Source organism: Rhinatrema bivittatum, chromosome 1, assembly GCF_901001135.1.
Source record: "Rhinatrema bivittatum chromosome 1, aRhiBiv1.1, whole genome shotgun sequence".
NCBI lineage: Eukaryota > Metazoa > Chordata > Amphibia > Gymnophiona > Rhinatrematidae > Rhinatrema > Rhinatrema bivittatum.
Window position 1 is genome coordinate 66206971 of NC_042615.1, and position 12989 is coordinate 66219959.

Genomic DNA, 12989 nt, shown 5'->3' on the forward strand with positions numbered 1-12989 from the left:
TCGTCCTTCTTTGAAATTTCCCTCCTTCGATGAGGCTAAAAGTCTGCACGTTGCACCTGAGCTTAACCAGGGAGGAGGCATGTTGAAGCAGGTGGAGAGAAAGCATGCATGTGCCTTTTCAAATCTACACTCGGCGCTTTTCCAGCAAAAGTCCACCTGCGCCAAAAGCAGACCCAAGAAAGTGCGCAAACTTTGCACCGCCAGCGACACTATTCAAAGCGAGCGTCTTTGTGTATTTTCCCCTCGAAAACAGGTGCAAGGGCCGTAGGTAAAAGGTACGCGCAATACGGTCACTTTGAATAGTGAATTTGTGTATTGTGTGTGTTAAATGTAGCACGGGTTTTGTACATAGTCCCCCAAATCGGGCCTGGTTTGTAATGGATGAGTGCTGAGCAAACACTGGCGTCCTCTAGTGGCAAGAAGTTAGAAATGCAACCTGCCAGATAACTGCCAAACCCAGGCTATTTATTGCATATGGCAAAACCCCTGCTGTGTTCAAATGATCATAATAAAAAATTATAAAGACAATTACAGAACATCTTTTTAATGTTTTCAATTCTTGTTCTTCCATCATTGCAAAACCTCAAATTATAAAAGGCATTTATATTTATTGAACGCACAACAACAAATTGTAACATATTGAGAATTCTGTGACGGACAGAGTGTAAGATCTGTTCAGCCTGCAGTTCAAGTGTGACACCTCTTTCGTATTGCTGTATTCTCTTCTACTGGATTATCTGATTTTGAGCTGGAGGAGTCAACGGAGGGGCTTCTACTGCTTTCAGAAGAAGTAAGATGCACATCCAATAGAAAGTGGTGACAAAGTATTCCAAAATTTCTATGACTGTAATGACACTGGCACCACAAAACAAACCAAGTTGACCACCAACATCAGCTGAAACAGAATGAAGTAAGAAGAGAGCTGTGTAAACACTAAGCGGTGGGAGCATGTGTTTTGAGAAAATGCAAAAGGTTCACTTTCAGTTAAAATAAACTTTTCTGGACAAAATAAAAAGTTGCAACATTACAAAAGAGGGAATAAATCTGGGAACTGGTGCACGTTGTACTTCTGTCTACTTTAAGGATTGATATTAAAATGCAACTAGAGTTCATTTGAAAGTTACCATACTGTGTCCCTTCCTGTCCCATTCTCCTCACCCTCCTGTTCTTTTCCTGTCTGTGATGCTGTCTGAACAGTGGGAATGGCTGGTCTTAGCATGCCCCATTCAGAAGGTGAGGGAAGATGGTGCTAGGAGGAGGCCATGGTTTTCTTTAGCATCGGGTCTTCTTCCTCGTTCCTCTTTAGGTAACAGGAACCAGGTCTGCCACATTTAAGGAGATAGAGCAGGATAGAAAATTAGTTTTTAGTTTTCTTTTTTAGATGGTGGAAAGGAAGAGTAGGAGGGGTGGGGAGGAGAGAAGTAGGTAGGACACCAGATTAATGAACCTGGCAAGAACTGTGGAGGTGATGAGAGTGTTGGTAGAGTACCGTCATAAAAAGAAGAAACAGAAGTTGTAGGGAGAGGCAGAAAGCAGATAGACAGAAGCAGGGTGAAAGAAGAAAAGGAGTTTAGAGAGTCAGAAATAAATGGAAAAAGCGGAATGCAGTAGATGATATGGAGTTTGAACAAGGTGTTAGAAAGAGAAACAGAGAGAGAGAGAGAGAGAGAGAGTCAAAATCAGAGTGAAAAGAAATCATGGACAAATTTCAACGGGACAAAAAAACATTTGGTAGAAATTGCCATCAGATTCATCACAAAGAATATAAAAGAGCATGTCTCCAGAAAGTAACAGCAGGGTTTAATTAGGAACTAGAGGAGAGGAAGCAGAGGAAGAGAGAAAGACCGAGTGAAATTTAGTTTTTATTTTTGTGTAATGGGTATGTTCTTGTGGGTTTATGGCACTTGTGATGACTTTCCCCTTATTCAGCACAGCTTTGCCACGCCAGGAAAACACCACTATTTCCATCTGGTTCACTACCTTAAACATCTTTGGCAGTTGATGCTGTTGCTGAGTTAAACGTAGCTGCTGGGTCTAGTGGTTGAGCCCAGCTAATGGCACCGGTGATCAGCAGCAACTAATGAGCGTGGATGAGTTGGAGGAGTAGATGGACGTGAGGGGTGAGAAAGAGCAGAGGAAGGCAGAGAACGGGAGTGAAGGAATAAAAGAAGAGAGGGAGGAGGTGAAAAAGAGATGTGGGAGGACGATACTAAAGTGTGATGGAGAAAGAGGAAGTAGTCTCAAGCCTTCATGTTGCATGAAGGACTTGGCATGGGACTCATTTAAGTTGTCACTAGATGGCAATATGCAGACCTCTGTAGCCAGAACCCCTCTGGCCAGAGGTATTCATTTCCATAGAGGAAAACTGTACACCTCAAGGCACTCTAGTGAAGGAACACGACTCAAATTCTTGTTCTTCTTAAATAAGGTAATATGTCATGGATTGATGTTATCAAGGACTTTCTCTTTACAACAGAACTAATGAATTGCAAGCATTTCCAACAGAACAGGCAGCCTATTTACATTCCATCAAATAAATATTGGCTGGAAATCTTCATTAGAATTCAGTTATTTACTCTTGTTTCAAAATGACAGAAAGACTGTTGCTATTCCCAGTCTCAGTCATGTATAATCTTCTTATATAAGACTGTTTATTGAAAAACAGAAACAACACACACATTTGACGTACATGACTCTGAAGCATGCACAACTAAATCAAGATACAGTCATATATGCAGGTAAACAATTATATATATATATATATATATATATATATATATATATATATATATATATATATCTCACATCCCAGAGAATCATCCCCCCTCCCAAGTTTGAACCAACAAGGGAAAGGAAAAATGCAGGATAAAATCTCTTGTTGTAAAACCGAACCTTTACATTCAGGGGTAGTTGATAAGCTCACTTCTTGCCCTAATGGACAATCTTTGCAAATAAGGGTGCCAAATACTGAGGAAGATACATTTACATTTGAATAAACATGCAGTAATCTGATTTTCCATTTGCATTAATGCATGCAGTTTATTCCTCCATAGCTAGAAACTCGGACAGTCTTGCTCATGCCATTGCAGAGGAATAGACTTCTTCGCAATCAGACACTCCTTCCAGATTAATAAACACTTATCCCTCCCCTGTATCTGAAAAGATGAGATTATAACAGTTGTGATGGCTAAACTGAATGACGGTATATAAAAATGAATGAATGAATAAATAAATAATTAAATAAATAAATAAATATCAAAGAGACACCTTCAGGGACAAAGACCATAGGTTGACCCAGCAACAGGGACAGATATCTTCGAATCTTATCCCAAAAGGTTCGAATAACTGGACAAGCCCACAAACCATGACCCAAAGTGCTCCTGGATGTCTGACACTTGCCACACTACTCAGAGTTAAGTAATCCACGCTATGCAGCCAAGAAGGAGGTAAATATGCCCTGTGCAAAAATGTATATTGCATCTCCCGAAAAGTTGCATCCTCCATCAACTCAAGTATGTGCTTTATGGATCGAAGGAAGAAAAAGTCAGTCAAGGAACGTATCGCTGCCTTCCATCTAGCGTGTAATTCTACCCCTAAAAGCTCAGTATTTAAATTAAGTAGCAATTTGCGAAGACGAGAAATCCCTATCCGACAACACCTATCAACTTGAAAAAAGTCCTCCAGCCGATCTATGAGCCCTTCACCAAGATGAGACTTCTGTAAAGACTGTACATAATGAAGAAGTTGAAGGTAGGGAAAAAAGGTCTTAGAGGAGAAATCATTTCACGTGGACATATAACATTTTTAAACTCCATGTGACTTTGTCCTAAATGTTTTGCCATTAACTTTATTTTGTGTGCCAGCGTGCAAAGAGTAAATTGCAGATTGTAAACTTAAGAGTTGATGATGTCACCTCTGCCCATACATGTGTATATAAGATGAAGCAACTATACAGGGGTAAGCAACTCCAGGGCTGGAGTGCCACAAACAAGTCTGGTTTTCAGGATATCCACAATGAATATGTATGAGGGATATTTGTTTGCACTGCCTCCATTGTATGCAAATCTATCTCAAGCTTGTTCATTGTGGAAGCATGTCTTCTGTGTGCATAAAGAGTTTTGGATGGTCTGCTATTTCAGAGATGTTCAAGAAGCTCATGCGAGTACTGCAGGATTGTGCCTCTTGCTTGGGATACAAAGTACTCCATGGAGGGAGATGTTTCATTAATTTACTCATAGAGTTTGTGTCTAGTTTCCTCAAAGAGCCTCTGAGAGGATCATGGGTACAAATAACAAGAAAAACTAATCTGTGGGATATCTTATCTTTGGTGTTTCATCACAATGGTAGTAAGTAAGTGGCACATTGCTGTTGCATTGAACTGTACTGAATTTGACAAGATATTAACTTTTCCCTTTTATGCTAAACAAATTTCTTGTACTGCTGTACAGTATGCTACCTCTCTGTGAACTTTCCTGTTGAACCTGTGGATTAAGTTTTATGAAGAAACCTCTAGATAAGATTTTATAGTACTTGGGAGAAGCCAACTGTCTTGGTACATGTGGGTACCAATGACATAGGAAGGTGCAGGAGGGAGGTTCTGGAGGCTAAATTTAGGCTCTTAGATAGGAAACTGAAATCCAGGACCTCCAGGGTTGCATTCTCAGAAATGCTCCTTGTTTCATGCACAGGAGCCCAGAGCCAGATTGAGCTCCAGAATCTCAAAGCATGGATGAGAATATGGTGCAGGGAACATGGTTTTAGATTTGGTAGAACCTGGGGAACATTCTGGGGAAGGGGGAGCCTATTTAGTTGGAATAGGCTCCACAATAATTAGAGTAGAACCAGCTGCTTACATTAACATTTAAAAAGGGAGATAGAGCAGCTTATACACTAGACTTATCGTCAACTGTATATAGTTGCATCTATTTATGTTTTTTTCACTCCTCCAGTCCAGCCTTGCCCTCCCCTCTAGCTCCCCCTCTCCCACCCTTCCGGTATCCTCGCTTCCCACTCCCCTCCCCTGTATTATTGCTCTATTGTGCTTTTGTTTTATTATCTATTTATCTGTTTTACTGTTTTATTGTTTTATTGTTATATTGTAACTTTCCCCCGTTTGAGTTTTTTGTAAACCGGCATGATGTGTTTCACGAATGTCGGTAAATAAAAGTTAATAAATAAATAAATAAAATAAATAGACTATGCAGGAAAGCTGACATTTGCTCAGAAGCTCATAGTTCAGAAGGATGTATCTTTCAAAGATACTTGCAAACAGGGAAGTTAGAATATCCCAGTAGAGAGGTTGTATTTAAGGCTAAAGAATCTCAGAACAGACATAGACAAAGAGCACTCAGATGTGAATGTCTCTAAACTCCCTGTATTATTTGCTAGAAAGCAGATTGTGAATATAAAGAGAAAGGAAAATTCAAGTAAATAAACATACTTTATAATGTCTGTATGAGAAGCCAGAAGTCTGAACAGTAAGATTGCTGAGTTAGAATATATGTCATTATATGATTATAGTGACCCCTTGGATCTCCACTAGGTGACCCTAGGTCCAGTCCTTGGGTTAGTTAGCAGTAGAGGGGCGAACCATTCGAAACAGCAACTCCCCAGAGGCATGCTAGAATGGAGAGCTCCTGGTGTATATGGGGTGATTAGGACAGAGGAGAGTGTAGCAACCTGGAGATTTTGTTCTGAGAGTCAGGAGGGAACTGGTGTGATCTCCCAGTTCAGCTTGCCTTGCCTGCTCCTTGTTTAGGGCTGGAAGGGAAATTGAGAAGGAAGAGTTTTGCTCCTTTTTCTGAGTTTTGAGTCTTTTTTCTGGTGAAGACCGGTGCCTTTCTAAAAGGTTGTTCCCCTGCCCAGGGAGGCCAGGAGGTAGCTGTACCTCTTTGCCTCATCCAAGACGGTGCTGCATTGACCATCAAGGTGAAGAGAGAATTTTTTTCCTTCTTTTTTTACCTGAGTTTGGGAAGAAATAATTTTTTTACCACACTCTTCCTTACTCAGAGCTTGAAGCTTTAAAAACTGTTTCTAGTGAAAGGCCTTTCCTCTAGGAAGGTCTACAGACATCTGTTTGAAGAGGAGTGAAGAACATTTGGAGACACGGCCAGGCTGGAAGATCGGGAGTTCTCTAGGACCTTTATGGGGAAAGGAACATTATATACATCTAGGATACCTGTCACAGATTTGCTACAATCTTGGTTAGTCCCTGCAAAGGACTACTGGGTGAAAGGCAGGCTAAAATAAAAGCTAAGATGGCTGCCAGTGGGACCACATTGCCCAGAATTCCAGAGAACTAGCATCTGGCAGGTCAACAACAATTAGCTGAAGCATGATGAAGCAGCAGTTTGGCTGCTATAGGCTGTTAGGCCCTATAATAGAGGGAGTTCTACTGCCAGAAAGAGGAGGGAACATTGGGCAGAAAGGAACAGCAGCAGCAGCAGCCGCAGCCGCCACAGCCACCATCACCCCAGCCCCAGTATGGAGGAATCCTCTGTAGTTGATAAGGATGAGCCAGAGCTTGATTTATGGATATTGCCTGCATCTAAGCTAAGTCCCTTTTGATTGCTATTAATGGAAATGTTATGACTGAATCAGAGTTTTTTTGCACTGAGTGTGGGACAGATAAATGAATTCAGTATAGACCGTGTGTAATTGTATTGCAAATTCGATGGGGGGGGAGGAAAGGCTGATGTGCAAATTCGATGGGGGGGGGGGAAAGGCTGATGTGCACGGAGCAGGAGAGAGACCTTGGGGTGATAGTGTCTAATGATATGAAGTCTGCGAAACAATGCGACAAGGCGATAGCAAAAGCCAGAAGAATGCTGGGATGCATAGAGAGAGGAATATCGAGTAAGAAAAGGGAAGTGATTATCCCTTGTACAGGTCCTTGGTGAGGCCTCACCTGGAGTACTGTGTTCAGTTCTGGAGACCGTATCTACAAAAAGACAAGGACAAGATGGAAGCTGTACAGAGAAGGGCGACCAGGAAGGTGGAGGGTCTTCATAGGATGACATACGAGGAGAGATTGAAGAATCTAAATATGTACTCCCTGGAGGAAAGGAGGAGCATGGGTGATATGATTCAGACTTTCAGATACTTGAAAAACTTTAATGATCCAAAGACAACGACAAACCTTTTCTGTAAGAAAAAAATCAGCAGAACCAGAGGTCACGAGCTGAGGCTCCAGGGAGGAAGACTAAGAACCAATGTCAGGAAGTATTTCTTCACGGAAAGGGTGGTGGATGCCCTTCCGGAGGAAGTGGCGAAGTCTAAAACTGTGAACGACTTCAAAGGGGTGTGGGATAAACACTGTGGATCCATCAAGTCTAGAGGGCGTGAATAAAGTGGAGGCAGCAAAACACTGCACGGAGCGGCAGTAGCCACAGCGGCATTCAAACACTGCACGGAGCGGCAGTAGCCACAGAGGCATTCACGGAGCGGGATGCCAGTGGCCAGTAGTTGGTGTTCCACCTTCACGGAGCGGAAGGATGGAGGGCTGCTATCTCAAAATAAATAAATAAATAAACAAACAAAAAAAATAAAAACAGGGGTGGGTAAGAGTATGGGGCAAGGGGGTGGCCTGCTTGTTACAGCGGTTGCTACCCCTAATTGAGCTGGATGTCACTTGGATGCAGATATGGAGCTGCTCTCTAAATTGGTGGTAGGGTGGAGGGGAATTAGGGCTGGAGGGTACTGGAAGCCAATAGTAACAGGTGGGAGAGAGAAAAAGGGAAAAAAGTCTGCTGGGCAGACTTGATGGGCCGTTTGGTCTTCTTCTGCCGTCATTTCTATGATTCTATGTTTCTAAATGAACAAAGTGAAAGTGCAGTTTAAACTGAGCTGGGCAATGCTGAGAACTCCAAAAGGCAAGAAAGGTTGTGCTGTGTTTAAAAGCTACCTTATTGTGTCATAAAAATCAGAGAATTAATTAAGTTAAAGAGAGTGGACAGCACAGATAAAGAACACTCCTTTTATTAGGTGACAGGAATGGGAAAAGCTGAACAGGTATTATTAAGCTACAGACTGTGGGTTGTTTCTGTGAAGATGCTAACGTAGCTGATGTTATAAGAGAATAATACCTCCAGATAATAAATGTTAGTGTAACTGTTTTGAAGCTTAAAAGGATCAAGTGTGATAGCCTAAGAAAAGGAAATCTGATAATTTATTCCTTCCATGGAAGCACTGTTGGGGAAGTTGTAGTGTGAAAGCTTGTGTATTGAACCTCTGTAGAGCATCAGAGACTTGCCTCAGATCGTTGGATGTACCTCTTTTCCCCAATGTAGGTTGAAGGAGGAATAATTTATTTAGAAGCCTTGCTCTTGTCTAATCGATTATTGGAAATGGAGAATATTGTAAGGAAACTACAGAGAATTAGAACCATTGTTAGCAATTAAGTCATGGTGAGCGAGTGCTTTCTGCTTGTAATGTTTAAAAGATAATATGGCCTAGATATGCAAAGCACATTCAGCGCTATTTAGCCAGGTAAGCAGGACTTATACGGCTTCGTTCAAAGGCTGCTGCCTTTATATGGCTAAAAGTTAGTTACCCGGATCACCCCTGGAGTCCTTTTTAAATATTGGGGTTACATTGGCCACCCTACAGTCTTCAGGTATAATGGACAATTTTCATGATAGGTTACAAATTTTTACTTGTGAAATTTCATTTTTGAGTTCCTTCAGAATCCTGGAGTGTATACCATCTGGTCCAGGTGATTTGCTACTCTTTAGTTTGTCAATCTGGCCTACTACATTTTCCAGGATCACTATGATTTGGTTCAGTTAATCTGAATCATTACCCTTGATATTCGTCTCCAGAACTGGTATCTCCCCAACATCCTCATTAGTAAACATCGAAGCAAAGAATTAATTTAGTCTTTCTGTGATGGCCTTATCTTCCCTAAGTGCCCCTTTAATCCCTCAATCATCTAGCTGTCCAACCGACTCCCTTACAGGTTACTTCCGTGTTTAATAATGAGGATGTTGGGGAGATACCAGTTCCAGAGATGGTTTTCAAGGGTGATGAGTCAGACGAACTGAACTAAATCACTGTGAACCTGGAAGATGTAGTAGGCCAGATTGACAAACTAAAGAGTAGCAAATCACCTGGACCAGATGGTATGCATCCTAGGGTACTGAAGGAACTAAAAAATGACATTTCTGATCTATTAGTTAAAATTTGTAACCTATCATTAAAATCATCCATTGTGCCTGAAGACTGGAGGGTGGCCAATGTAACCCCAATATTTAAATAGGACTCCAGGGGTGATCCGGGTAACTATAGACCGGTGAGCCTGACTTCAGAGTTGGGAAAAATAATGGAAACTATTCTAAAGATCAAAATCGTAGAGCATATAGAAAAACATGGTTTAATAGAACATAGTCAACATGGATTTACCCAAGGGAAGTCTTGCCTAACAAATCTGTTTTATTTTTTTGAAGGGGTTAATAAATATGTGGATAAAGGTGAACCGGTAGATGTAGTATATTTGAATTTTTGAAGACATTTGACAAAGTCCCTCATAAGAGGCTTCTAAGAAAACTAAAAAGTCATGGGATAGGAAGCGATATCCTTTCATGGAATACAAACTGGTTAAAAGACAGGAAACAGAGTAGGATTAAATGGTCAATTTTCTCAGTGGAAAAGGGTAAACAGTGGAGTGCCTCAGGGATCTGTACTTGGACCGTTGCTTTTCAATATATATAAATGATCTGGAAAGGAATACGATGAGTGAAGTTATCAAATTTGCGGACGATACAAAATTTTTCAGAGTAGTTAAATCACAAGCGGATTGTGATACATTACAGGAGGACCTTGCAAGACTGGAAGATTGGGCATTCAAATGGCAGATGAAATTTAATGTGGACAAGTGCAAGGTGTTGCATATAGGGAAAAATAACCTTTGCTGTAGTTACACAATGTTAGGTTCCATATTAGGAGCTACCACCCAGGAAAAAGATCTAGACATCATAGTGGATAATACTTTAAAATCGTCAGCTCAGCAGCAGTCAAAAAAGCAAATAGAATGTTAGGAATTATTAGAAAGGGAATGTTTAATAAAATGGAAAATATCATAATGCCTTTGTATCACTCCATGGAGAGACCGCACCTTGAGTACTGTGTAGAACTTTGGTCGCCGCATCTCAAAAAATATATAGTTGCGATGGAGAAGGTACAGAGAAGGACAACCAAAATGAATAGCTCCCCTATGAGGAAAGGATGAAGAGGTTAGAGCTGTTCAGCTTGGAGAAGAGACGGCTGAGGGGGGATATGCTAGAGGTCTTTAAAATCATGAGAGGTTTTGAATGAATAGATGTGAATCGGTTATTTACACTTTCAGATAATAGGAGGACTAGGGGGCATTCCATGAAGTTTGCAAGTAGCACATTTAAGACTAATCGGAGAAAATTCTTTTTCACTCAATGCACAATTAAGCTCTGGAATTTGTTGCTAGAGGATGTGATTAGTGTAGCTGGGTTCAAAAAAGGTTTGGATAAGTTCTTGGAGGAGAAGTTCATTGACTGCTATTAATCGGGTTTACTTGGGGAATGGCCATTGCTATTAATTGCATCAGTAGCATGGGATCTTCTTGGTGTTTGGGTAATTGCCAGGTTCTTGTGGCCTGGTTTGGCTTCTGTTGGAAACAGGATTCTGGGCTTGATGGACCCTTGGTCTGACCCAGCATGGCAATTTCTTAGGTTCTTAAGTCTCCCTGTCCAGCAGAAAGGTCAATGGAAGTACAGTTCCCCTCAGCAACTGCTCAACCATTCTTTTCAAGAATGCCATAGTCTGTCAGAGAATGTGTTTGGACTTTCCTTCATCATTAATTGGTTACATTTTATATAGCTCCGGTTGGAGTTACATCAACTTCAAATTTTAAATAGTTATACAAATTTAATTTGCATGCATTGAGCAATTTCAATATTACTCCACCCTGATCAAATAATTCAAGATGTTGATCGTTATCTGGCCATCATAATACACTCTTGGATTGTCATCTCATTACCAGTACAACATAACCATCTGGAAGATCCTAGATATCTGTAGATATCTGTTTTAAGTGAATAGGTTCCCAAAGTTCCTAGGTGCTGGGAATCTCATTTTTATAGAGGACTTTCTCTTTCATTCAGCAAGTAAGAGAGTCAAAGTTCCTTTCCTTAATGAGTTAAGACTTCAGATTGTTTTAACCTTACACTCCTTAGACAAGTTTCTCTAGCTCCTCTCTAACCTATCCTGGAAAGAACTCTGTATTTCCTCCAGAATTTTTTCTACAATCCCCTACTGGCATATTTCACATGCACACAAACTAAAGGTATACAGAACTATACTATGAACATTCTTGAGTTAGGACATGGCTTTGATATAATTTTTAGTAAGACCCAAACAGGCCTCAACCTTCTCTAGTGTTTACTGCAAAAAGTGTGACATTATTATTCAATGGAATAAAAGGGTATGTATGTATCTATTGATGATGCTCCCTGATTTCTCACATCAGGAGGCATCACCCCAAGCTACTGCCAGAAACATAAGTGACCAGCTCCGGCTCTGTGGCAGGAGATGGTAACATCATAGGGGGACCCTAAAGAGAACTGCTAATGGTTTGATATTTGAGCAATGAAGTTGCCGCTTTGAATTAAAGAAATGTTGTTTTCTATACACAGTCATTAAGTTTTGACCTTTCAATTCTTTTTGCATCTCTTTTGGTGTTTGATATTTAATATTTGGAGTGCAAACTCTTGGCTCCACTTTTTGTAACATCATAGCTCTTGACATTGTTGCCCTCCTTCTTCCTGGAATAACAGCCTTCTCTGCCATAAACATAACATTATAGCAGATAAGGATTGTAAAGCCCATTTAATCTATCCAATTTACTTCTTTGTATAATTCCATAGACCTCAATTGATCTCTGACTTCTCCTCATGTGTTTGCAACTAAGGTTCTCTGTACTTATCCCAAGGGTCTCTGACCTTTTAAAAGAAAAGAGTCATTTTGTAGGTTTTTCTTTCTCCAAAATCTTTTAAGAGACACAACTCTGTCACAAATCTGTACATTCATTAAAATTGCCTTCCTCTCTCCTCCCCACTCATGCCCAGCAGACAATCGCTTTCTCTTACTCTCCCATCCCCAGTATTCTCTCAGTTCTTCTTGCAATCCTCCTATTCCCAGTGGTTTCTCTCTCTCAATTCCTTTATCCCCAGTAGACTCTTTCTCTCTCAGTTCCCCCATCCTCAGTGACTCGCTCTCTCTGATTCTGCATCCCGAAAAGTCTCTCTCTCCATTCCCCCAACCCCAACAGTCTCTCTCTTACTTTCAATTGCCCCATCCCAACAGTCTCTCTTTCTCACTCTCAGTTGCCCTATCCCCAATATTTACTCTCTCTAAATTCCTCCATCCCCAACAGTCTCTCTCTCACTCCTTCTTATCCCAACAGTGCACATCTATTGAGAACAGCACATACCAGTATGTATAAATAGCAGTATAAATAGCTAAACATTATGAACACTGTATGTGATCTTGAAGCACTTTATGCCACCTGAGAAAATAACCTTTTAAGGCTCGAAGCACCTTGTGGGATGCCAGATCTCTCCTCCTAAAAGATTCCAATCATGCAGTGAGAGACATCAGTGCTTTCCACTGTGCAAAAGAAGGTGCCTCGTCCAACTTCCAATTAGCCAATATAACCTTCTTTGCCAGAAGGATAGCTACCGCAAGAAATGTCCTACCTCCCTGTGGAATGAGATCCCGCTTGTCCCAAAGACATAGATAAAAGGATTCCCGGGCCAAGAAATATGACATCCCAGCAATTTGTCCAGATATGCAGTGACATGATGCCAAAATCCAGTAAACATATGACAAAGATCTCCTGGGCTGCCTTACACTTTAGACAAATGTCAGAGTCCCACAATTTCATCAAAACATCCCAAGCTCTGGTAATATACATTCTGTGTAATAGCTTAAACTGAATTTTCCTCATGGAAGTCGCAAAG

The 12989-nt window shown here is 40.9% G+C and overlaps 1 protein-coding gene across 1 annotated transcript in view; it reads right to left on the reverse strand.

Moving 5' to 3' along the window:
• Positions 1–573: 573 nt before the first annotated feature.
• The window catches only part of ASIC5 (acid sensing ion channel subunit family member 5), a 64831-nt gene continuing 52415 nt past the window's right edge, over positions 574–12989 (reverse strand). Inside the window, exon 11 of the mRNA XM_029603798.1 lies at positions 574–895. Within this exon, the coding sequence (XP_029459658.1) occupies positions 726–895 (170 nt within the window). The 3' untranslated portion in view covers positions 574–725. The remainder of the gene's footprint in view (positions 896–12989) is intronic.